Below are 24293 nucleotides of genomic sequence, written 5' to 3' on the forward strand. Positions count from 1 at the left end.
GGAGATGTTTTACCGATTGGTTCGACGGTTGTGAATAATACCTTCTCAGATCGTTGTGGCAACACAGTAGTTGTTACTTTTGTGGTTACAGTCGAGCTGCGTGAGTATTGTCAAAGTTAAGTATTAAGTACACTCAGACAAAGTTCGTAGTTGAAAGTGTTGCTTTGCAAGAGCTTCATACTTGGTGCGTCAATATGTACATTGCCATGTAAGACATCATTAACCCATCGATCATTGTGACGGACAACAAGTCTGGAAAAGCTTGTCAAACATGATAGCTTGAGAGTTGAACATCATAGTTTCGTGAGAAACTGGTGGAATTTGGTACGAGTGAAAGGTCATTTGAATTCAGCAAAAGATCACAGTGTTTCACATTTGTAAAAGGGGTAATAAAAACCTTTGTGCAGTTTAAAGTTCATAATTTTTACAACTTGTACAAAGAACTGAAAAGATTGGAAAAATTGATAGCTTAAAAGTTAAAGCTGGTAGATCATCAGTGTTAAGTGAAAAACTGGTGGAATTAGGTACAAGAGAAAGGTCATTTGAGATGAGCCAAAGATCACAATTTTTCAAACTTTGTTAATAGGGAATCTTAAACCTTCATGCATTTTAAGCTCATCAATTGTACTGTATGAAGATCTCTATCTGGAAAGCTGTGTAATTTTTTTTACCCCACAATTTGTAAGTATTTGTGCAGTAATATATGTCACCGTGCTATGCCAGCCATCAGAAAGATGACGCAAAATAATGGTTGCTGTTTGTCTTTTTCTTATCAAGATGTACTGAGGAGCAACTGACCTAAGAATATTTTTACACTCTGAAACAATGCGAAAACAAAATTAAATATGAAACAAAAATGCATCCATGACTATGAATCAAGTAACATGAAAAGTGTGGGTCTCCACAATATCAGATACACGGTGACATAACAGCAAAGACAGTATCCAAATATAAAGTAAAATTCAATAAAACCATCAATTCAAAATCACTAAAACATATTAACATAATCAGGTTTAAGAAGATGAAGGAATGGACCTTAACCACATCTAGGTAGAATACATGTATGGAAGTCATCACAATATTGACCAGTATGTTGAGTGATGAGTGAATGGACGAAATGACGAATAATCGCACGGGAGAGAGATAAGAATGTATATTGATGTTAGCTAAGTCAACTGATACATTATTATACCACAATTTGGCCTGTATAAAGTTACTGAGATATACGCGGTAATTGAATTTACCCTGAAATACATGAATGAATACAAGAAACATCATGGAATCATATATGAAATAGCATAAACTGTTATTATAGTCCAGATAAATATAGATCGACCACAGAATTACAGGTATGTGAGTTGGGATACAACATTAGGCTGTAACACCCATATTACAATATGGTAGGCTATGATTATTGCAACATCAACACTGCAGACAAATAGAGTATTTTATGCCTTGGTTCGATATCATATAACGGCCACCAATGGGATGAAACTAGAAAATCTTGAGGAGATCCATGTAAAGTTACATCACAACACTCACCCTGATTATAAACTTGTCCACATTCTGTGATTTACTTGATTACACTTCTGAAGTGCAACAATGCAGCTTGATAAGAGTGAGAAATGTAGTAGGCAAAGGAAAAATAGATGGGAGTATTTGCAAATGATAGAATGCAGCCTAAGTAGAAGTGAGGTAGTGCTATACATGATCACACATATGACAGTCACAGTCACATATGGAATACAAAAGTTAACATATTATTCAAGCAGTTTTAGTTGTCTCTACTAACCACAAACTATTGACAGCAAAATTTTAAACGTTTGCCAATGGTATACACTAGTTTCACATCTGTGGATTATGTTTCTGTGCCAGTGATAGTCACCTATCAATAAATGTGCGATGTTTTCACCCCGAAGTCAATTGTGTGGCATTAACGTTGTTTGTATGTTGCAGTCATCTTATCTTTTACCGTAAAGCTTTTGAAAATCGGCTCTGAATTACTGATGGCCACTAGCTGTAACTGGCTGACAAAAATTTATACAAAGGTCCATGGGAACATAAATTCATGTGAATAAATCAGTCTTTATATAAATCATAATTACTCAAAGGCATTACAATTTAGAGACAAATGATGACATATTAAATATAAATCCAGTCAAGGTTATTGCAGGTGTCGTCCATGTTGTAGCAGTGGAACAGAGTTTTGGTATGGCTGTTTGGCCTCTGTTAGTAATTATTTCATGTGCTCAGAGGTCAATGGTCATTCAAGCAAACAGCTGGTTTATATGTGCACACGTTGAAAAGGCAAAATAACTGAAGCTATCACTGCCTCATAAAAATGTGTACTTTTGTTGTGCATTGCTTCACCACATCATTTAACATAACATATACAAGGTCACAGGGTCGTTGGAGGTGAAAGGTCAAACTTGGCCAAGTTTATGCGAAAGAACTGAAAATGATGACACTGGAAGAAGAATTTTGTACCGAAACTGTTAACTCTATAGGTAATGTATTGAATTGGTAAGACAATACAGTATGAAGCAACTGAACATTATTCATAATGTGAGCTAATGATCCAAATAATTCAGCTTCCCTTTGCCCTGATGCTGGTCCTACTCTGTCTCACTACGGAGAAATGACCCCTTTTTTTTACAATCTTCTGGTTCTATGCCTTATCAATTGACCCGTGAATGCAAGCCTCATTACTTTTGTTAATCTGTGCACCTCGCCACTTTACCAATTTTTCTGGTTCTCTCTAACTGTGCATATCGTCCACACTTAGGCAAGCGTACGGTCCTACTATGCACATTTGCTGGTGCACAATTCCCTACAAATGTACAATTCTCTACAAAGGTGCGCTTTTGCCATATTCTTCCCTTTATCGTTGCAGAGCTGCTGCACAGTTGAAACCATGTCAAAATAGAGAGCTAAGTTCTTAGTTCCATTGCATGCTATACTGTTACATTCAGGATTTAACTGTACTCTCTTTATGGAAAATAAGTACATGGAACAACATTGCACTAACATTGATACATCTACTAAACTGATATATAGGTTAATAGCTGTTCTGTGTAGTTCACTGCATGCATGGTGTAGAGATCCAGTAAACTGATATAATCTGGGAATCTTGCTATCTGTGAATTCTGTATAGAGTTTGTTTTCGGTGAGATCTTCCAGGATATTTTATCATAAATCTTTAACTCTCAAGATTATTACCTAACAATCTGACAACATCTAAGTCGGCCTAGCACAATATCACCTGGTGAGCTACTTGCTTAAAACTGCTTAAAAAATCAACTTTCTGAACTTAAATTTCTAGTTACATATACCTTAAAATGAAAACAAGAAGAAACATTAATTTTGCATATATTGAATATGAGTCTGCAAACAGTATTCACTTTGTTCATTTATTATATTAGGCCACTGGAGTTTTGCATTTCTTGGGCAACAATTTTCCAATGTCGTACATAGCGATCATGGTAAAGGAAACCCTGAGACTGAGAAACTACATGGGAAGTTGGGAGCACTCACGATGAAAGAATCATAAAATAATTAGTACTTAAGTTCTACACTGACTGTTGCACTGTCAGCTAGCTGGACCTGGTTGCCTAACATAAACTTAATCATACAATGACCGTTCTACTACCAGCTAGCTGTTCCAGGTTGACTAATATAGACGTTAATGCTGCACTGACTGTTGTATTGTCAGATAGCTTGTTCAGGTTGCCTTACATAAACTTAAGTCCTACACTGACTATTGTACTGCCAGCTAGCTGGTCCAGGTTGACGTACATAAACTTAAGTCTTACACTGACTGTTGTACCGCCAGCTAGCTGATCCAGGTTACCTTACATAGATCTAAGTCCTACACTGACTGTTTTACTGCGAGCTAACTTGTCAAGGTTTCTTTCTCAAACTACTCTTCACTGTAACTGTCTGTAACCATTTTCAACTTTATTCCTTTAACATATTTTCTTCTTCAATTTAGTTGTTGAGGCTGGGGACTGAAATATCTTTCTGAATATTGCTCCATCATATATGTTGCTATATTGAAAATTTCTTCCCGTGAATGGCTTTGTTAAGCAGGTTTTGCATACTCTTGTTGATTTCTAGTAATTTAGCCCTAACATACATGGCAAAGGCTTAGTTCAGTTAGAGTGTCCGCCTCACAATCGTTAGGTTTCAGGATCAAAATTCTGACAGGAGCCAAATTTTCTTGACCTATTCAAAAATTGCTGCATTGCAGTAGTGATATGTGGAGACTCCCGTGGATTTGATATTTCTGGTTTGTGAACTCGGGGAAAAATGGGTGTGTTTCTGTTCTTCACTTGTTTTCGAAACAACTATCTTCGTCATGGTGATGTCGATGGTGATGGTGATGTCGAATGGGGCGCCTTTGCCTACCTCAGTAATTGAGAAAGTAGCCGGTGCTGGGGTATTCACTCTCGTCCGTCGGATGGGGACGTTAAATGACGGTCCCAGAAGTAGGAAAGGGAGTCAATTCACACCCTTCCCTCAATATCCTTTCAACACTTTTCGAGAGAAGGCTGGAAAAAAGCCGGTGGTCATCCACGACCTAACACGGAAAGGGTCTCAAAAATAAGCTATTGTAAGGCTTCCTGATTCTTTGGTCTCTAAACTAAACTAGCATATATACAGCCCACAGTCAAGGTGTGGCATATACGAATTGTGCAAGCTGTTAAACGATGTATTATGTGTTGAATGTAGCTAAAGACTGGCAGTCTAACATAGAAAATTCCCGATTTGAAATGAGTTTCTAGGTTGTTAGTCAGTGGCTGGTCATATAAACTAAAGATTTGATTGATGCTGACACCCAAACTTACAAAAGTGTGTGCTCCCTTAATGTTCATTCACATAATAATGCAGGTTTTTGTTTTTTGTTTCCTTCTGGTAATGGTGAATGTTGACAGTCAACATAAGTCAGAGTATGAGAACCTTGTAAAACAGACTAACTCTTTTTACTAAATATTTAGCTGTAGCTTGGTGAATGCAAGACCCCGATTTGAATTTGGCAGAAGTCAGACGTCATTTGCGGTCAACATTAGTCAGAATCTGAAAACCTTGTAAACACAATAACACAAAAGTAACACCTGTGTTGAACTAGTTTCCTCTCTGTGATTTTAAATGTAAAAAAAGTGTTGTGGTAATGTTTCCTTGCTTCATTTTCTCGTAAGATCAACTTGACAGAGCCCGTGTTGCTTTGGTCTACATAGTTTAAGAAACATAATAAAGACTAAGAATACCTGCCTTAAAAATGATGTAGTTTTGATAAGCTTCCTATTCTTTACATATCTTTCAGTTGGTAACAACACTCCTCCATCTCCACCTATTTGTCCCAACATTCAACCTGTCACCAGCTTTCAGGGAGACTTTGGTCAGTTTGTAACATGGGAGGATATTGGTAGCTGTTTCGATAGTGAAGATGGCTCTATCACTCCAGAATGTAATCAACAGAGTGGAGATCTCTTTCCCGTTGGCCAGACAACCGTTCGTTGTACCTGCACAGACTCGGCCGGAGCTTTATCGGAATGCGACTTCAGCTTTACTGTCCAAGTATTCGGTGGTAAATGTTGATTAATGTGTTAATTATGTTGACATAATTGCACCTATTAGGTGAATTGAGTGTACTTTTAATAGTAGGAAAGACTAGCGTAGGTTCTTATGACCAACTAGACTGGTTTCTGCTCTCAACTTTTATAGGAGGAGCTTCATCAGTAGTAAGCCTTTGAATATTTTATATTCGGCATGAGCGTCTCGTTCTCAAAATGCATCTTTTTTTTGTGCACGAGTTTTTATGGACTCATAGTGCATCTATAAGTGCATCTAAAAGAGCTTCGTGTGAACCTTGAGAGTCAGCTGGTTCTTCGTTAGTACGAAACCTTGAGTTAACAAGTTAATCTTTGAGATTTTGGGCCCTTTTGTAGGCAACAATCGGTTCTTTTGGAAACAGTTTGGATAATTCCGCGTGTTGCGAAATTAAGTGCCAATGTTTCAAAAGTGCTTTTTTTTCAAATGCGTGGTTTTGATATGGGGTGTATAGGTAAGCTTGGACACCAGTGGTGGTTCCTTTTGTTTAGGATTGGTAGTGAGGTAATGCCTACGGTTTTCAAATTTTATGCCTTTAGCGGCTGTGGCAATTTCCTCTTTCTTATAGTTACGGAGTAACAGTTTCTCTGTGAACGCATTCTTTTTCTGTAAGAAATCAGTCTCGTTGTTACAGAGACGTGCGTATCGTAATATTTCCCCTTTAATGAAGCCTTTAAAAGTGGCAAGTGGGTGTGCAGAGTTTCTGTCGAGGTATTGGAAGGTTTTTGTGGATTTGGTGTGGACTTTAGTGTCTAAAAACCCATTGGTTTCAAACCTTGTACCTTTGAAGATTTTCAAATCTAGGTATGTTACCTCGGTGTTTGATATTTCTACCGTAAACTTTAAGAAGCGGTGAATTTCATTCAACCTTTTTACTAGGTGTTCAAGTTCCTGATGTGTACCGTCATAGAGCAATAGAATGCCATCTCTATAGCGGAGCCATTTTAAGATTTTATTATCTGTCGGTAAAATCTGGTTTTTAAGTCTATGCATGACGATATCGCAGATTTCCGGGGAGGCTTGGCTACCCATGGCGCAACCGATCTTTTGTAGATAGAATTGGTTATTGAACTCGAAACAGTTTCTTGTTAAGATGAGTTCAATTAGTTTGCGCATGGATATGGAAGATATTTTATTTATTCCATATTCGCTTTTTTCCGTCTTTTCATAGACTTCTTGACATATATCTAATGCCTCCTCTTGGGGAGTATTGGTATACATGGCGACGACATCGAGTGTAGCAAGTACTACCGTTTTTGGTAACGGGGTGGCTTCCAAAATTTGCAGAATGTGATTTGTGTCTTTCACATAAGTGCTTTGTTTTATTACAATAGGAAGCAAGAAATAGTCCACTAATTCCGATATTTTTTTCGGTCGGTGATCCGTTTCCACTTATTATCGGTCTACCGGCAAATTTTTAGTTAGCCGGGGGTGCTTTATGAATTTTTGGTAGCACATATATGACCGGTGTGCGGATCTTGTGGCTATATGGTGACAAGTACTCGAAGGTGCTTTTATCGAGAACATATCAATTAGTTTTTCCTGGACTAAGCTTTTAGTTTGAAACGTCATATCACTTTTTAACTTTTCGTAGTGGTGCCTAGCTAATTGCCTTTCCATTTCGGCTTGATAGTCTGAGTGATTCATTATAGCAATGCCTCTACCTTTATCGAAGGGTTTGACAATAATAGAGCGGTCGTTTTTAATTGCATTTAGTGCAAAACGCTCCGCTTTATGCGTGTTGCTATTGGCGTTTCGGATAGTAACACGTGCCATTCCGGTTTGTGTTGCTTCCAAGTAGTCCTCTAGGTTTTTACTAAAAGTCATGTTAGGTGACCATGTAGAGGGTAGACGGAATTTTGTAATCCCTTTTTGCATTTTATTCTGCATGATGTCGCGGATTCTCATTTTTCTTTTTAGGTCTTTTAATAACTTGAGGAGATCACTTCGTTTAGGTTTTACTGGAGTTGCTATGAACTTCAGACCTTTTCCCAGCGCAATAAACTCTATATTGGACATGTTTCTGTCTGATAGGTTCTTTACGAACTTTTTTAGTGTTTCTGCTTCTTTTCGAGGATTTTGGCCTTTGAGTGACTACGTATAGTCTGTAGCTCCCTGTTGCGGAATTTTTCGGAGCTTTTATTAGCTTTCACTGATCGGACATATTTGCGTCTTTTAGATGACGATGAGAGAGGTTGAGAGAGAGAAAGTACATTTTGCATGTTGGAGGAGAGGAAGGTAGCTCTTTCTGGAAAATTTCTCGAGCACACTCCTACTTCTACCTTCCATAAAGTTGCTTTCGGTTCTTGGCCTTTGGTCGGCGTGACACTCTGGTCTCCTCTCTTTTCGCTGACTTCTGGAGGATGGTCTTCAAAAGCCTGTGTGCCTCCGGAGCTTCCAGTGTTGACTCTAAGTCCGTCTCTGCTCTAGATCTCTTTTCAAGAAACCTGTCCCGTAGCCTTTTAGCTTTGCGGGATAACTCGTCTCTTCAGATTCTGTGGAGGTTCCTGCCTGCTCGTTGGAGTACTTGATTCCAGGAATCAGTAAACTTCTCCGAGTGGTTCAGTTGCGCCGGGAGTCTGGGTGGGTTTCTCTGAACCTTGAGTTGGTGATAGGTAGCGTTTTTATCGCCGTCTATCCGGGATATCTCTTTAGTGAGAGTGGTGAGATTTGACTGGAGCTCCTTCAACGTCTCTGCGTGGCTTTTGACCTTCTTGTAGGTATCCTCTTGCAGCTTGATCCTGTTGTCGTTCCTTTTAGTAGGAGTTCTTTGCCCACACGGTATGTCTTCTTCTGAGGAGAAGGATGAGTCTTTATTGACTGGTGAGGCAGGGATCTCTCGACAAAAACACGCACAGAATACAAACAGGTTAATGAGCATGTTGAACACAAAGAGATAGATATGAGGGGATTGGTAGACAAGGGATGGAGAGAAGGAAGAAAGAAACCAACAGGGGAAGAGGAGAGGTAGGAGATAAACAGTGGAGGGACAAAGAGAGGATTGGGTAGGGAATAAACTGGAGAAGGACTAAGGCAGAAAGGTATGGAAAAAAGGGTGGAAGAGAGCTATGAGAAGAGGATTGATGGGGGGAACAATGGGAGAAGAAGGGGGAACAGAAGAAAAGTTAGTCAAGTCCTTCCTGAATGTTGAGCCCATGAGGTTGAATGGTGCAAAAGCTTTGCATCCACGGCCCCTCTATGCTGATTCGTACTAGGTCAGGACGGCTACCTAAGGATTCAATCCCCTGTAGGGACATGTCATTAGTGGTATCGTTGGGAAGGTTAAAGTGTCCTCCAACTGGGGTCTCAGTCTTCATGGTGTTGACTGTGGATATGTAACCATAAAATCGCCTCTAAGGGTGGATTTGGTTTCGCCAACATACTGGATGCCCTACCATATTGAAATGTCTGTTAAGTCTTGTAGAGTTTAAACTCTACAAGACTGGACTAACATTTCAAGATGGTAGGGGTCCCCACCGCAAAATGAAATTTAACCAAACGGTTAAGCCAGGAAATACCTCTTTATTTGTTTATGTGCTTGTGTATTGTGTAGCAAAGTTGATGGAAAAAAATTTCAGTTTGTTTAAGAAAAATCCTGTCATTGTTATCTGACAAACAGTTACTCATTTTTTACAAGTGAGTTTTTGTTGGAAAATGAAAGTCAAAGGTGGACATGTTATCAAACCTTTATTCAGGTGTATGGATAATAACAAAACACATGTAAACTTCACAGTAGGTCAGCAGAGGAGGGAACACATCTCTTTAATACTATTGTTTTTATTTGAAGTTGGTTTAGTACATGTACTGAGTTCATGCTGGAACTTATTTTATATAGGTAGTAATACTTTAAGGGGTAAGTCTTTGGATAAAATATTTTCAAGCAATCATTTTCTAATGTGTAGCATTAGATACAGCTGCAAGCACCTGATGTTTGCACAGAAGTAACTAATGTTGTATTTTATTAAGAGGGTTAACCTGTATTGTAATTGTTTAAGAGATCGTGCTATCAATGGGTCTGTCCTTTAACAAAAAAACTCATCTCTTTACTCAGTAATTCATTGTCTATGTACATATTGTACATAGACAATGAAGCCTGCACAGGAATGATTAAGCTTTGAAGTGGATAAACTTTTCACAGTTTGTTCATCAAGTTTAGTAGATGAACTATGACTAACTTTATCATTAACAGTCTAAGATTTTTGGAGAAAAACTGAGTTATCGCATTCTGTTACCAGAAAAGGAGGTAGGAGAACACTTTTGTGCATTATTACTCTCCATTTTCTAGTAAAGAACATAAGATGACACCTTATTATGTCTCATGCGGGATTATTGAAACAGCTGTTAGCCACTGTTGTCTCTTTCTATGATAATTACTCTACTGAATAGAATAACCATTATCCCTGCTTGTAATTTTTGTTTCAAATAAGAACCAGTTACCTCAATATTTGCCTTTATAATGTTTCTTTTTCCTCAGTGGACAATATACCACCTGTGGTCAGCTGCATCAATGATATAACACAAGAGATACCGCTAAATAGCTTTGGTTTTGTGGTAGAGTTTACAGAGCCAACAGCTACAGACAATTCAGGAACAGCATCAGTTCTGTCAGCTACACGAAGACCTGGACAGTTCTTTCAGACAGGAACAACAACAGTGACTTACATCTTTGCAGATCCAAGTGGGAACACAGCTGATTGTGTTTTTGATATCATAGTAGTGGAGGGTAAGTTAACCTGTGCTTGTTTGTCAATATTAATATTACATAGTGTAAAAGATGTATATTCATTCCATTTTGTGATTAGGACAAGTTTTGATGACTTATAGCATGACTTTGATGGAGTAAAGACAGGACATAGAAGTGTTAATGAAGGAAGTGTATGATGTTCCTGTTTATTTGTTCTTAGAACCAGTTAAAGTATTCATACCAAGTACTCATGTAGTTTGCTTAAGAAACGGTTTAGTAATCTTGACAGAGCTATTTTCATAGATAGATATAAGTCATGACAGTAAAAAATGTGCTTATCAGTTAGCAACTGAAAATATCACTTGATTCTATGCATAGCTTAAAGTTGTGAAAATGGATATTTAGTAAGCTGATACATCTTACATTTAATAACCTTTTAGTTATTTTGAAGCAGTTAATAATCACATTGATATTTCAATATAGTTTCACCAGATCAGTTATAATTCTGAGCATTTGGGGTGATCAAAGCCCTTCTTTCTATCAGAATTCATTGGGATACACCTAGGAAATATTGGTGTTTAGCATTGGTATGCTATGAAACCTAGTTTTGCTATGAAAACAGATAACTACTGAGAATCATCATTTCAGCACTTTGACATGAGTTTGTTCAATATCTCAGAATACTGTCACAATTTGTGACTTTTTTACTTCAGGCCCTGGCATTAGCCACTTCAAGAAAATTCATTAATTTTGAAAGTTTGAAATGATTTGTAATAGTTCAAGCAAGTTCCTTTAGCTTTTAGACTCTTCCTTTGATCTTTTCAGTTAATGATACACCACCTGATGTTACATGCATACAAGACATCACAAGAATAGTGACAATTGACAGCACTGGTACCACTGTGTCTTGGACTGAGCCAACAGCTACTGATAACTCAGGAGTTGTTTCTCTTCAGTCTAGAAGTCATGCACCTGGAGACTTTTTCAGCCCAGGAACAACACAAGTGACATACATCTTTGTTGACCCAAGTGGACAAACAGCCAATTGCATTTTTACTGTCACAGTTACTCCAGGTATGTGTACAATCCTATAATAGCTTAAGATTTAAAGCTGTTGGCAGAGAAAAACACCTTTATCGGTAACGTTGTGCTAATAAATGACAAGATCACTGTGATGTGAGACACCTTACACTGATAACTCTACTTGAAATCAAAGCTAGACATCTGCAGTCTCCAAAACAGAATTTTGTCTTTCCATATTTTAGAGGACAATGTCCCTCCAGTTGTAAGCTGTATTCCAGATGTGACTGAAACAACACCATTAGGAACAGGCGGAAGAACTGTCTTATTTACAGAGCCAACAGCAACCAATGACTCTGGAGCTGTTTCTCTTCAGCAAAGAACCCATGGTCCAGGAACCTTCTTTAGTTCAGGAGTAACACAAGTAACTTATATCTTTGTTGATCCCGCTGGAAACACTGCTGAATGTACATTCAGGGTCATTGTCACTGAAAGTAAGTCTTTTTAAATACAAATTATTAAAATATGAGCCTTATTGCTCCACAATACAAATCACCCTCAATGATTGTGTTGCTGATATAGTAGATGGAAATGATTTTGAAGAAAGCATCATCAGTTTGTCTGAAGTACTTTAACAGCTTTTAAACTTTTTAATTTCTATATCAGCCAAATCTAAGTTGATTTATTTATACTATATGCTTAGTTTAAAATGAAATTAAACTGACAATTTCCTTGCTCTTTCAAAGTCAATTTGAAGCAAATTCTTGATGTTATATTACAACTGGCACTCTGTGTAAAATATATGCTCTTAGCAAAAATACTTAATTCAAAGTTGAGTTGCCAATTTGATTAAAAATTTCAACTTTTAAATCTTCAGTTGACGGAGTACCACCAGTGATAGCTTGTGTAGGACTAGATGTAACAGAGACCATACCTCTGAATGGATTTGGCACTACCGTCCAATTCCGTGAACCTACTGCTACTGATAACTCTGGGACTGCAAATTTCCAATCAAGAACACACACCCCTGGTCAATTCTTCCAGAGTGGAACCACAGAAGTAACATATGTGTTTATAGATCCATCAGGAAATACAGCCCAGTGTTCATTTAACATCATCATTACTGAAGGTATGTCATAGCTTTGTTGTCCTTTCTCTATGTAATGAATACAACTGTCACCTTTATCAGTTTTTCCTACTAGCTTTGAACTAGATCTATGCTATAGTCTCAAGCAAGAATTGACATGTGACATTTAACAACCTGGCTACTGAGGTCAGCTTTCAAGGAGATTTGATAAAAATGGCTAATTGCTCAAAATTGCCAAAGATAAAGATTTATGCGTTAAGTTATATAAATACAGATGCACTATCATTGATTGGTGTCTCAGAAAAAGTACAGTAAGCAGCATCTAAATGGTTAACTTTGTCTGCCAATGACTATTTGTCTGGAAATGAAGTAAATTGAACTTGACGACAGTTTCAAATGTATCAAGTGAAGTCTTTGCTTAGCTAAAAGGGGAGCATGTGAAGGTTATCTGAGATCAGATGGAGACAAACATTTACTCAATATTTACAAGTGAGTGTTTTTGGAGAATGAAAGTCAAAAGTGGACATGTTATCAAAACTTTATTCAAATGGTCGTATGAATAGGAACAAAAGACATGTAAACCTCACATTAGGTCAGCAGAGGAAGGAACACTTCTCTTTGATTCTAATGTTTTTTATTGAAGTTGGTTCAGACAGTGCATGTACTGAGCTCATGCTGGTACTTATATTATATAGGTAGTAATTTTTTTCTTCATTTTAGGGGGGTTAGTCATTGGATAAAATATTTATATGAGTGATCTTTTTCTGATGTGTAGCATTAGATACAGTTGCACACACCTGATGGTTACACAGAAATAACCAATGTTGCATGTAGGCTAAATAAGAGGTTTAACCTGTATCGTAACTGTTTAAGAGATTGTGCTATCCATGGGTCTGTCCTTTAACATGACCTCTTTTCATATTATTTTGATATTAAAGCCTGTACAGGAATGAGTAAGCTTTGAAATAGATGAACCTTTCACAGTTTGCTACATCGGCTTAGTAGCTGAGCTACTGATCATTAAAAGTCTTAGGTTTTTGGGTAGAACTGAGTTATCACATTCGGTAACCAGAAAAGGAGATAAGAAAACACTATTGTGCATTATTACTCTACGTTGTCCAGTAAAGGAGATAAGATGAAACCTTATTATGTCTCATGCAGGGTTATTTGAAACAGCTGTTAGCCACTGTTGTCTCTTTCTATGATAATTACTCTACTGTATAGAATTACCATTACCCCTGCTAGTAATTATTGTTTCAAAAAAGAACAAGTGATCTCAATATTGGACTTTATAATGTTTCTTTTTCCTCAGTGGACAATATACCACCTGTGGTCAGCTGCATCAGTGATATTACGCGAGAGATACCGCTAAATAGCTTTGGTGTTGTGGTAGACTTTACAGAGCCAACAGCTACAGACAATTCAGGAACAGCATCAGTTCTGTCAGCTACACGAAGACCTGGACAGTTCTTTCAGACAGGAACAACAACAGTGACTTACATCTTTGCAGATCCAAGTGGGAACACAGCTGATTGTGTTTTTGATATCATAGTAGTGGAGGGTAAGTTAACCTGTGCTTGTTTGTCAATATTAATATTACATAGTGTAAAAGATGTATATTCATTCCATTTTGTGATTAGGACAAGTTTTGATGACTTATAGCATGACTTTGATGGAGTAAAGACAGGACATAGAAGTGTTAATGAAGGAAGTGTATGATGTTCCTGTTTATTTGTTCTTAGAACCAGTTAAAGTATTCATACCAAGTACTCATGTAGTTTGCTTAAGAAACGGTTTAGTAATCTTGACAGAGCTATTTTCATAGATAGATATAAGTCATGACAGTAAAAAATGTGCTTATCAGTTAGCAACTGAAAATATCACTTGATTCTATGCATAGCTTAAAGTTGTGAAAATGGATATTTAGTAAGCTGACACATCTTACATTTAATAACCTTTTAGTTATTTTGAAGCAGTTAATAATCACATTGATATTTCTATATAGTTTCACCAGATCAGTTATAATTCTGAGCATTTGGGGTGATCAAAGCCCTTCTTTCTATCAGAATTCATTGGGATACACCTAGGAAATATTGGTGCTTAGCATTGGTATGCTATGAAACCTAGTTTTGCTATGAAAACAGATAACTACTGAGAATCATCATTTCAGCACTTTGACATGAGTTTTTAATAGTTCAAGCAAGTTCCTTTAGCTTTTAGACTCTTCCTTTGATCTTTTCAGTTAATGATACACCACCTGATGTTACATGCATACAAGACATCACAAGAATAGTGACAATTGACAGCACTGGTACCACTGTGTCTTGGACTGAGCCAACAGCTACTGATAACTCAGGAGTTGTTTCTCTTCAGTCTAGAAGTCATGCACCTGGAGACTTTTTCAGCCCAGGAACAACACAAGTGACATACATCTTTGTTGACCCAAGTGGACAAACAGCCAATTGCATTTTTACTGTCACAGTTACTCCAGGTATGTGTACAATCCTATAATAGCTTAAGATTTAAAGCTGTTGGCAGAGAAAAACACCTTTATCGGTAACGTTGTGCTAATAAATGACAAGATCACTGTGATGTGAGACACCTTACACTGATAACTCTACTTGAAATCAAAGCTAGACATCTGCAGTCTCCAAAACAGAATTTTGTCTTTCCATTTTTTAGAGGACAATGTCCCTCCAGTTGTAAGCTGTATTCCAGATGTGACTGAAACAACACCATTAGGAACAGGCGGAAGAACTGTCTTATTTACAGAGCCAACAGCAACCAATGACTCTGGAGCTGTTTCTCTTCAGCAAAGAACCCATGGTCCAGGAACCTTCTTTAGTTCAGGAGTAACACAAGTAACTTATATCTTTGTTGATCCCGCTGGAAACACTGCTGAATGTACATTCAGGGTCATTGTCACTGAAAGTAAGTCTTTTTAAATACAAATTATTAAAATATGAGCCTTATTGCTCCACAATACAAATCACCCTCAATGACTGTGTTGCTGATATAGTAGATGGAAATGATTTTGAAGAAAGCATCATCAGTTTGTCTGAAGTACTTTAACAGCTTTTAAACTTTTTAATTTCTATATCAGCCAAATCTAAGTTGATTTATTTATACTATATGCTTAGTTTAAAATGAAATTAAACTGACAATTTCCTTGCTCTTTCAAAGTCAATTTGAAGCAAATTCTTGATGTTATATTACAACTGGCACTCTGTGTAAAATATATGCTCTTAGCAAAAATACTTAATTCAAAGTTGAGTTGCCAATTTGATTAAAAATTTCAACTTTTAAATCTTCAGTTGACGGAGTACCACCAGTGATAGCTTGTGTAGGACTAGATGTAACAGAGACCATACCTCTGAATGGATTTGGCACTACCGTCCAATTCCGTGAACCTACTGCTACTGATAACTCTGGGACTGCAAATTTCCAATCAAGAACACACACCTCTGGTCAATTCTTCCAGAGTGGAACCACAGAAGTAACATATGTGTTTATAGATCCATCAGGAAATACAGCCCAGTGTTCATTTAACATCATCATTACTGAAGGTATGTCATAGCTTTGTTGTCCTTTCTCTATGTAATGAATACAACTGTCACCTTTATCAGTTTTTCCTACTAGCTTTGACATAGATCTATGCTATAGTCTCAAGCAAGAATTGACATGTGACATTTAACAACCTGGCTACTGAGGTCAGCTTTCAAGGAGATTTGATAAAAATGGCTAATTGCTCAAAATTGCCAAAGATAAAGATTTATGCGTTAAGTTATATAAATACAGATGCACTATCATTGATTGGTGTCTCAGAAAAAGTACAGTAAGCAGCATCTAAAGGGTTAACTTTGTCTGCCAATGACTATTTGTCTGGAAATGAAGTAAATTGAACTTGACGACAGTTTCAAATGTATCAAGTGAAGTCTTTGCTTAGCTAAAAGGGGAGCATGTGAAGGTTATCTGAGATCAGATGGAGACAAACATTTACTCAATATTTACAAGTGAGTGTTGTTGGAGAATGAAAGTCAAAAGTGGACATGTTATCAAAACTTTATTCAAATGGTCGTATGAATAGGAACAAAAGACATGTAAACCTCACATTAGGTCAGCAGAGGAAGGAACACTTCTCTTTGATTCTAATGTTTTTATTGAAGTTGGTTCAGACAGTGCATGTACTGAGCTCATGCTGGTACTTATATTATATAGGTAGTAATTTTTTTCTTCATTTTAGGGGGGTTAGTCATTGGATAAAATATTTATATGAGTGATCTTTTTCTGATGTGTAGCATTAGATACAGTTGCACACACCTGATGGTTACACAGAAATAACCAATGTTGCATGTAGGCTAAATAAGAGGTTTAACCTGTATCATAACTGTTTAAGAGATTGTGCTCTCCATGGGTCTGTCCTTTAACATGACCTCTTTTCATATTATTTTGATATTAAAGCCTGTACAGGAATGAGTAAGCTTTGAAATAGATGAACCTTTCACAGTTTGCTACATCGGCTTAGTAGCTGAGCTACTGATCATTAAAAGTCTTAGGTTTTTGGGTAGAACTGAGTTATCACATTCGGTTACCAGAAAAGGAGATAAGAAAACACTTTCGTGCATTATTACTCTACGTTGTCCAGTAAAGGAGATAAGATGAAACCTTATTATGTCTCATGCAGGGTTATTTGAAACAGCTGTTAGCCACTGTTGTCTCTTTCTATGATAATTACTCTACTGTATAGAATTACCATTACCCCTGCTAGTAATTATTGTTTCAAAAAAGAACAAGTGATCTCAATATTGGACTTTATAATGTTTCTTTTTCCTCAGTGGACAATATACCACCTGTGGTCAGCTGCATCAGTGGTATTACGCGAGAGATACCGCTAATTAGCTTTGGTGTTGTGGTAGACTTTACAGAGCCAACAGCTACAGACAATTCAGGAACAGCATCAGTTCTGTCAGCTACACGAAGACCTGGACAGTTCTTTCAGACAGGAACAACAACAGTGACTTACATCTTTGCAGATCCAAGTGGGAACACAGCTGATTGTGTTTTTGATATCATAGTAGTGGAGGGTAAGTTAACCTGTGCTTGTTTGTCAATATTAATATTACATAGTGTAAAAGATGTATATTCATTCCATTTTGTGATTAGGACAAGTTTTGATGACTTATAGCATGACTTTGATGGAGTAAAGACAGGACATAGAAGTGTTAATGAAGGAAGTGTATGATGTTCCTGTTTATTTGTTCTTAGAACCAGTTAAAGTATTCATACCAAGTACTCATGTAGTTTGCTTAAGAAACGGTTTAGTAATCTTGACAGAGCTATTTTCATAGATAGATATAAGTCATGACAGTAAAAAATGTGCTTATCAGTTAGCAACTGAAAATATCACTTGATTCTATGCATAGCTTAAAGTTGTGAAAATGGATATTTAGTAAGCTGGTACATCTTACATTTAATAACCTTTTAGTTATTTTTTGAAGCAGTTAATAATCACATTGATATTTCTATATAGTTTCACCAGATCAGTTATAATTCTGAGCATTTGGGGTGATCAAAGCCCTTCTTTCTATCAGAATTCATTGGGATACACCTAGGAAATATTGGTGTTTAGCATTGGTATGCTATGAAACCTAGTTTTGCTATGAAAACAGATAACTACTGAGAATCATCATTTCAGCACTTTGACATGAGTTTGTTCAATATCTCAGAATACTGTCACAATTTGTGACTTTTTTACTTCAGGCCCTGGCATTAGCCACTTCAAGAAAATTCATTAATTTTGAAAGTTTGAAATGATTTTTAATAGTTCAAGCAAGTTCCTTTAGCTTTTAGACTCTTCCTTTGATCTTTTCAGTTAATGATACACCACCTGATGTTACATGCATACAAGACATCACAAGAATAGTGACAATTGACAGCACTGGTACCACTGTGTCTTGGACTGAGCCAACAGCTACTGATAACTCAGGAGTTGTTTCTCTTCAGTCTAGAAGTCATGCACCTGGAGACTTTTTCAGCCCAGGAACAACACAAGTGACATACATCTTTGTTGACCCAAGTGGACAAACAGCCAATTGCATTTTTACTGTCACAGTTACTCCAGGTATGTGTACAATCCTATAATAGCTTAAGATTTAAAGCTGTTGGCAGAGAAAAACACCTTTATCGGTAACGTTGTGCTAATAAATGACAAGATCACTGTGATGTGAGACACCTTACACTGATAACTCTACTTGAAATCAAAGCTAGACATCTGCAGTCTCCAAAACAGAATTTTGTCTTTCCATTTTTTAGAGGACAATGTCCCTCCAGTTGTAAGCTGTATTCCAGATGTGACTGAAACAACACCATTAGGAACAGGCGGAAGAACTGTCTTATTTACAGAGCCAACAGCAACCAATGACTCTGGAGCTGTTTCTCTTCAGCAAAGAACCCATGGTCCAGGAACCTTCTTTAGTTCAGGAGTAACACAAGTAACTTATATCTTTGTTGATCCCGCTGGAAACACTGCTGAATGTACATTCAGGGTCATTGTCACTGAAAGTAAGTCTTTTTAAATACAAATTATTAAAATATGAGCCTTATTGCTCCACAATACAAATCACCCTCAATGACTGTGTTGCTGATATAGTAGATGGAAATGATTTTGAAGAAAGCATCATCAGTTTGTCTGAAGTACTTTAACAGCTTTTAAACTTTTTAATTTCTATATCAGCCAAATCTAAGTTGATTTATTTATACTATATGCTTAGTTTAAAATGAAATTAAACTGACAATTTCCTTGCTCTTTCAAAGTCAATTTGAAGCAAATTCTTGATGTTATATTACAACTGGCACTCTGTGTAAAATATATGCTCTTAGCAAAAATACTTAATTCAAAGTTGAGTTGCCAATTTGATTAAAAATTTCAACTTTAAAATCTTCAGTTGACGGAGTACCACCAGTGATAGCTTGTGTAGGACTAGATGTAACAGAGACCATACCTCTGAATGGATTTTGCACTACCGTCCAATTCCGTGAACCTACTGCTACTGATAACTCTGGGACTGCAAATTTCCAATCAAGAACACACACCTCTGGTCAATTCTTCCAGAGTGGAACCACAGAAGTAACATATGTGTTTATAGATCCATCAGGAAATACAGCCCAGTGTTCATTTAACATCATCATTACTGAAGGTATGTCATAGCTTTGTTGTCCTTTCTCTATGTAATGAATACAACTGTCACCTTTATCAGTTTTTCCTACTAGCTTTGAACTAGATCTATGCTATAGTCTCAAGCAAGAATTGACATGTGACATTTAACAACCTGGCTACTGAGGTCAGCTTTCAAGGAGATTTGATAAAAATGGCTAATTGCTCAAAATTGCCAAAGATAAAGATTTATGCGTTAAGTTATATAAATACAGATGCACTATCATTGATTGGTGTCTCAGAAAAAGTACAGTAAGCAGCATCTAAAGGGTTAACTTTGTCTGCCAATGACTATTTGTCTGGAAATGAAGTAAATTGAACTTGACGACAGTTTCAAATGTATCAAGTGAAGTCTTTGCTTAGCTAAAAGGGGAGCATGTGAAGGTTATCTGAGATCAGATGGAGACAAACATTTACTCAATATTTACAAGTGAGTGTTGTTGGAGAATGAAAGTCAAAAGTGGACATGTTATCAAAACTTTATTCAAATGGTCGTATGAATAGGAACAAAAGACATGTAAACCTCACATTAGGTCAGCAGAGGAAGGAACACTTCTCTTTGATTCTAATGTTTTTATTGAAGTTGGTTCAGACAGTGCATGTACTGAGCTCATGCTGGTACTTATATTATATAGGTAGTAATTTTTTTTCTTCATTTTAGGGGGGTTAGTCATTGGATAAAATATTTATATGAGTGATCTTTTTCTGATGTGTAGCATTAGATACAGTTGCACACACCTGATGGTTACACAGAAATAACCAATGTTGCATGTAGGCTAAATAAGAGGTTTAACCTGTATCATAACTGTTTAAGAGATTGTGCTCTCCATGGGTCTGTCCTTTAACATGACCTCTTTTCATATTATTTTGATATTAAAGCCTGTACAGGAATGAGTAAGCTTTGAAATAGATGAACCTTTCACAGTTTGCTACATCGGCTTAGTAGCTGAGCTACTGATCATTAAAAGTCTTAGGTTTTTGGGTAGAACTGAGTTATCACATTCGGTTACCAGAAAAGGAGATAAGAAAACACTTTCGTGCATTATTACTCTACGTTGTCCAGTAAAGGAGATAAGATGAAACCTTATTATGTCTCATGCAGGGTTATTTGAAACAGCTGTTAGCCACTGTTGTCTCTTTCTATGATAATTACTCTACTGTATAGAATTACCATTACCCCTGCTAGTAATTATTGTTTCAAAAAAGAACAAGTGATCTCAATATTGGACTTTATAATGTTTCTTTTTCCTCAGTGGACAATATACCACCTGTGGTCAGCTGCATCAGTGGTATTACGCGAGAGATACCGCTAATTAGCTTTGGTGTTGTGGTAGACTTTACAGAGCCAACAGCTACAGACAATTCAGGAACAGCATCAGTTCTGTCAGCTACACGAAGACCTGGACAGTTCTTTCAGACAGGAACAACAACAGTGACTTACATCTTTGCAGATCCAAGTGGGAACACAGCTGATTGTGTTTTTGATATCATAGTAGTGGAGGGTAAGTTAACCTGTGCTTGTTTGTCAATATTAATATTACATAGTGTAAAAGATGTATATTCATTCCATTTTGTGATTAGGACAAGTTTTGATGACTTATAGCATGACTTTGATGGAGTAAAGACAGGACATAGAAGTGTTAATGAAGGAAGTGTATGATGTTCCTGTTTATTTGTTCTTAGAACCAGTTAAAGTATTCATACCAAGTACTCATGTAGTTTGCTTAAGAAACGGTTTAGTAATCTTGACAGAGCTATTTTCATAGATAGATATAAGTCATGACAGTAAAAAATGTGCTTATCAGTTAGCAACTGAAAATATCACTTGATTCTATGCATAGCTTAAAGTTGTGAAAATGGATATTTAGTAAGCTGATACATCTTACATTTAATAACCTTTTAGTTATTTTTTGAAGCAGTTAATAATCACATTGATATTTCTATATAGTTTCACCAGATCAGTTATAATTCTGAGCATTTGGGGTGATCAAAGCCCTTCTTTCTATCAGAATTCATTGGGATACACCTAGGAAATATTGGTGTTTAGCATTGGTATGCTATGAAACCTAGTTTTGCTATGAAAACAGATAACTACTAAGAATCATCATTTCAGCACTTTGACATGAGTTTGTTCAATATCTCAGAATACTGTCACAATTTGTGACTTTTTTACTTCAGGCCCTGGCATTAGCCACTTCAAGAAAATTCATTAATTTTGAAAGTTTGAAATGATTTTTAATAGTTCAAGCAAGTTCCTTTAGCTTTTAGACTCTTCCTTTGATCTTTTCAGTTAATGATACACCACCTGATGTTACATGCATACAAGACATCACAAGAATAGTGACAATTGACAGCACTGGTACCACTGTGTCTTGGACTGAGCCAACAGCTACTGATAACTCAGGAGTTGTTTCTCTTCAGTCTAGAAGTCATGCACCTGGAGACTTTTTCAGCCCAGGAACAACACAAGTGACATACATCTTTGTTGACCCAAGTGGACAAACAGCCAATTGCATTTTTACTGTCACAGTTACTCCAGGTATGTGTACAATCCTATAATAGCTTAAGATTTAAAGCTGTTGGCAGAGAAAAACACCTTTATCGGTAACGTTGTGCTAATAAATGACAAGATCACTGTGATGTGAGACACCTTACACTGATAACTCTACTTGAAATCAAAGCTAGACATCTGCAGTCTCCAAAACAGAATTTTGTCTTTCCATTTTTTAGAGGACAATGTCCCTCCAGTTGTAAGCTGTATTCCAGATGTGACTGAAACAACACCATTAGGAACAGGCGGAAGAACTGTCTTATTTACAGAGCCAACAGCAACCAATGACTCTGGAGCTGTTTCTCTTCAGCAAAGAACCCATGGTCCAGGAACCTTCTTTAGTTCAGGAGTAACACAAGTAACTTATATCTTTGTTGATCCCGCTGGAAACACTGCTGAATGTACATTCAGGGTCATTGTCACTGAAAGTAAGTCTTTTTAAATACAAATTATTAAAATATGAGCCTTATTGCTCCACAATACAAATCACCCTCAATGACTGTGTTGCTGATATAGTAGATGGAAATGATTTTGAAGAAAGCATCATCAGTTTGTCTGAAGTACTTTAACAGCTTTTAAACTTTTTAATTTCTATATCAGCCAAATCTAAGTTGATTTATTTATACTATATGCTTAGTTTAAAATGAAATTAAACTGACAATTTCCTTGCTCTTTCAAAGTCAATTTGAAGCAAATTCTTGATGTTATATTACAACTGGCACTCTGTGTAAAATATATGCTCTTAGCAAAAATACTTAATTCAAAGTTGAGTTGCCAATTTGATTAAAAATTTCAACTTTAAAATCTTCAGTTGACGGAGTACCACCAGTGATAGCTTGTGTAGGACTAGATGTAACAGAGACCATACCTCTGAATGGATTTGGCACTACCGTCCAATTCCGTGAACCTACTGCTACTGATAACTCTGGGACTGCAAATTTCCAATCAAGAACACACACCCCTGGTCAATTCTTCCAGAGTGGAACCACAGAAGTAACATATGTGTTTATAGATCCATCAGGAAATACAGCCCAGTGTTCATTTAACATCATCATTACTGAAGGTATGTCATAGCTTTGTTGTCCTTTCTCTATGTAATGAATACAACTGTCACCTTTATCAGTTTTTCCTACTAGCTTTGAACTAGATCTATGCTATAGTCTCAAGCAAGAATTGACATGTGACATTTAACAACCTGGCTACTGAGGTCAGCTTTCAAGGAGATTTGATGAAAATAGCAAATTGCTCAAAATTGCCAAAGATAAAGATTTATGCGTTAAGTTATATAAATACAGATGCACTATCATTGATTGGTGTCTCAGAAAAAGTACAGTAAGCAGCATCTAAAGGGTTAACTTTGTCTGCCAATGACTATTTGTCTGGAAATGAAGTAAATTGAACTTGACGACAGTTTCAAATGTATCAAGTGAAGTCTTTGCTTAGCTAAAAGGGGAGCATGTGAAGGTTATCTGAGATCAGATGGAGACAAACATTTACTCAATATTTACAAGTGAGTGTTGTTGGAGAATGAAAGTCAAAAGTGGACATGTTATCAAAACTTTATTCAAATGGTCGTATGAATAGGAACAAAAGACATGTAAACCTCACATTAGGTCAGCAGAGGAAGGAACACTTCTCTTTGATTCTAATGTTTTTATTGAAGTTGGTTCAGACAGTGCATGTACTGAGCTCATGCTGGTACTTATATTATATAGGTAGTAATTTTTTTCTTCATTTTAGGGGGGTTAGTCATTGGATAAAATATTTATATGAGTGATCTTTTTCTGATGTGTAGCATTAGATACAGTTGCACACACCTGATGGTTACACAGAAATAACCAATGTTGCATGTAGGCTAAATAAGAGGTTTAACCTGTATCGTAACTGTTTAAGAGATTGTGCTATCCATGGGTCTGTCCTTTAACATGACCTCTTTTCATATTATTTTGATATTAAAGCCTGTACAGGAATGAGTAAGCTTTGAAATAGATGAACCTTTCACAGTTTGCTACATCGGCTTAGTAGCTGAGCTACTGATCATTAAAAGTCTTAGGTTTTTGGGTAGAACTGAGTTATCACATTCGGTTACCAGAAAAGGAGATTAGAAAACACTATTGTGCATTATTAC

General features: G+C 36.7%; 3 protein-coding genes across 3 annotated transcripts in view; all 3 read left to right on the forward strand.

The window, feature by feature from the left end:
- LOC139965439 (uncharacterized) overlaps positions 1–24293 on the forward strand; it is a gene marked incomplete in the record, with an annotated part of 200375 nt that overhangs the window by 110041 nt on the left and 66041 nt on the right. Inside the window, 1 exon segment of the mRNA XM_071967778.1 lies at positions 5366–5587. Coding sequence (XP_071823879.1) covers positions 5366–5587 — 222 coding nt within the window.
- Positions 9265–20760, forward strand: LOC139964350 (hyalin-like). The gene is made up of 14 exons (XM_071965896.1): positions 9265–9307; positions 10085–10333; positions 11120–11368; positions 11560–11808; positions 12192–12443; positions 13714–13962; positions 14644–14892; positions 15084–15332; positions 15716–15967; positions 17177–17485; positions 18274–18522; positions 18714–18962; positions 19346–19597; positions 20717–20760. The coding sequence occupies exons 1-14, from the start codon at positions 9265–9267 to the stop codon at positions 20758–20760; spliced, it is 3144 nt and encodes a 1047-aa protein (XP_071821997.1).
- Positions 20810–23379, forward strand: LOC139964374 (hyalin-like; the record flags this gene model as incomplete). Its single annotated transcript, XM_071965949.1, has 4 exons — positions 20810–21116; positions 21905–22153; positions 22345–22593; positions 22977–23379. Coding segments are annotated over 4 exons (1068 nt in total), but the record flags the coding sequence as incomplete, so codon positions are not given.

The sequence above is a fragment of the Apostichopus japonicus genome, chromosome 3 (genome assembly GCF_037975245.1).
Source record: "Apostichopus japonicus isolate 1M-3 chromosome 3, ASM3797524v1, whole genome shotgun sequence".
NCBI lineage: Eukaryota > Metazoa > Echinodermata > Holothuroidea > Aspidochirotida > Stichopodidae > Apostichopus > Apostichopus japonicus.